The 2192-nt window shown below is 44.1% G+C and overlaps 1 protein-coding gene across 1 annotated transcript; it reads right to left on the bottom strand.

Annotated features, from left to right (window-relative positions):
- On the bottom strand, positions 1557-2192 carry LOC8076362 (E3 ubiquitin-protein ligase EL5). The gene has a single exon (XM_002450007.2). The coding sequence runs from the start codon at positions 2190-2192 to the stop codon at positions 1557-1559; it is 636 nt and encodes a 211-aa protein (XP_002450052.2).

The raw sequence follows: 2192 nt of genomic DNA, 5'->3' as shown, positions 1-2192 counted from the left end.
ATTGGAATGATCCATCATCGGTTTTGTAGGTGGCTTAATTATGAGTTATTAACTACGAGATCAAGGAGCTAACTAGTCGTCTTTTTGTAGCTGGGGTTGACGGTTGTTGCGAGGATTGTTCCTTTGTGGCTATCGATATGGATGGATCCATCCATTGCCATGACATGAATGATCTCCAGGATGGCGTGCGTTACTGCGTCATCGAAAAAAAAAATTCCTGGGAAGGATCTGCACGATTTTCTCACTATATATATTATTCGCTGAAGACTGAACTTGTTTTCACTTGCTATAAGGATCCCTGTTCAAATAAGTGTTCAAACATGACTGAAGACTGAACTAGTTTTCACTTGCTATAAACTATAAAGACAGTATACTTGCAATTTAATATTTGATAGTTTTGTATAAGTTGCCACTAAGACTCAAACCCACAACGTCCAAAAAGAAGACTCAAACCCACAACCTGTTGTCCCAAATGCTCTATCCTCTGCCACCACACCACTTAATCAGTTGTTACTAGTTATATGATGTTTTCTATTTGTACTAATATGTACAAATCTTGCGATCAGTATTTTAACTCGTAAACAATCTTAAATAAGAAAACTTTCAACCACAAACTATTAGATATCGTCGAGCACTATGACTTTGACATAGGACATTTATCCATCCAACCTCATTTGGAAAATTCAAAAAATTGGAATCTAAGAAATTTATAAATGATATGGAATAAAATTTTCATCAGCTACAACTTTTAGATTCCATTGAGCTCAAAAATTTTGATATAAATTTTATCTTTATCTGACCTCATTTGAAAAATTTATTAGTTCATTAGTGCTCTAGCTTTTTTAAGGGTGGTTGACGGACTGCCTTTCAAAATTGATTTCTAGGGGCAGTCAACTGCCCCCATAAATCACATATTTTTAGAGATAGTTGATATAAGCAACCCTCCTAAAACTCATATTTCTGAAAGCGTTTCTGCTAAACAAACCCTCCTGTACGTTTTACTTAATATAACTGCCCCAAAAATGTATTTCTAGAGGTGCTTTATATGGGGATAATTACAAACGGTTTGCTGAATATTCAATTCTTGAAAGAAATATGAGGTTCCTGTAAAAATTGACTGAGTGCTTGTGACACTTTTCTCCTTTTTGATAAAATACCTAGATAGGGAGTTGTTTTCAAAAACTCTTGTAGATGCTCTATGGTTGCTTACCTGCGGAATTTTTGACGTGCTCATATATATTAGTAGTATCTCCATATATGTACGTTTGTAGGTATGCGCATACATTTACATCTTTGACTGTATAACTGTATTCGCATAGAAAAAACAGAAGTTATTGCCTGAAAGAAATTGTTGGAATTCCTACACAGAGCCGTTGAATAATTAGGACGCAGAGATCAAGTTAAGCACTTCTAGATATGGAACAGCTTCCGCTCTCTAGCTTGAAATTTCGAATATACCGTCTGCAAACTTTTGCCGTATACATACATTGACCAATTCCGAAATGTACGTATAAAGAGAAATGTTGAGCAGCTGGAAGCACCACAGGCCAGTAATCTTAGGTGGTGGCGTCGGCGGGAGAGACGAGCGGTGCGCGGCAGAGCGGGCAGGTGGCGTGCACGCGCAGCCACTTGCCGACGCAGGCGGCGTGAAAGTAGTGCATGCACGCCGGCAGCACCCTGACGGCCTCGCCGTCGTCGAGGTCCGCCAGGCACACGCCGCAAGAGCCCTCCCGCCACCCGTCAGCCTTCCGGTACGTGCACACCAGCGGTGGCTCGTCGGACGGCCGCACCATCTCCACAGCGGCCGCGCCAGCCACCGTCGTTGATGACGGTGCCCTGTCGACCCAGCCGTCGTCGTCGCCGGCTTCGTTGCTCTGCAGCTGACGCGCAGCAGTGTCATCGTCCCCGCCTCCGGTGGCTGCCTCCTGCTCCACCGTGTCAGTCCGGAGGACTCTGCTGCAAACAGCCCAGATGATGACGGCGAAGACGGCGAACACTATGGGCGGCACTAACTTATTGGTGTCCATGTCGTTGGCCTGGCCGGAATTCTGCCGCCTCGAGAAGTACATGTGCCGGTACGGACTGCCGTCCAGCGATGTCGACGACGACGACGACAGGTGGTTGTGGCTTCCACCGCCATTGTTTGTGTTGGTGGCCATGAAATTATGAGTTGACAACAAGTACGAGACCAT

The sequence above is a fragment of the Sorghum bicolor genome, chromosome 5 (genome assembly GCF_000003195.3).
Source record: "Sorghum bicolor cultivar BTx623 chromosome 5, Sorghum_bicolor_NCBIv3, whole genome shotgun sequence".
NCBI classification, from domain to species: domain Eukaryota; kingdom Viridiplantae; phylum Streptophyta; class Magnoliopsida; order Poales; family Poaceae; genus Sorghum; species Sorghum bicolor.
This window is presented reverse-complemented; position numbering and strand designations above follow the sequence as displayed.

Excerpts from the sequence above, each read along its gene's own strand:
- LOC8076362 (XM_002450007.2), bottom strand. The coding sequence starts at position 2,192 with ATGGTCTCGTACTTGTTGTCAACTCATAATTTCATGGCCACCAACACA.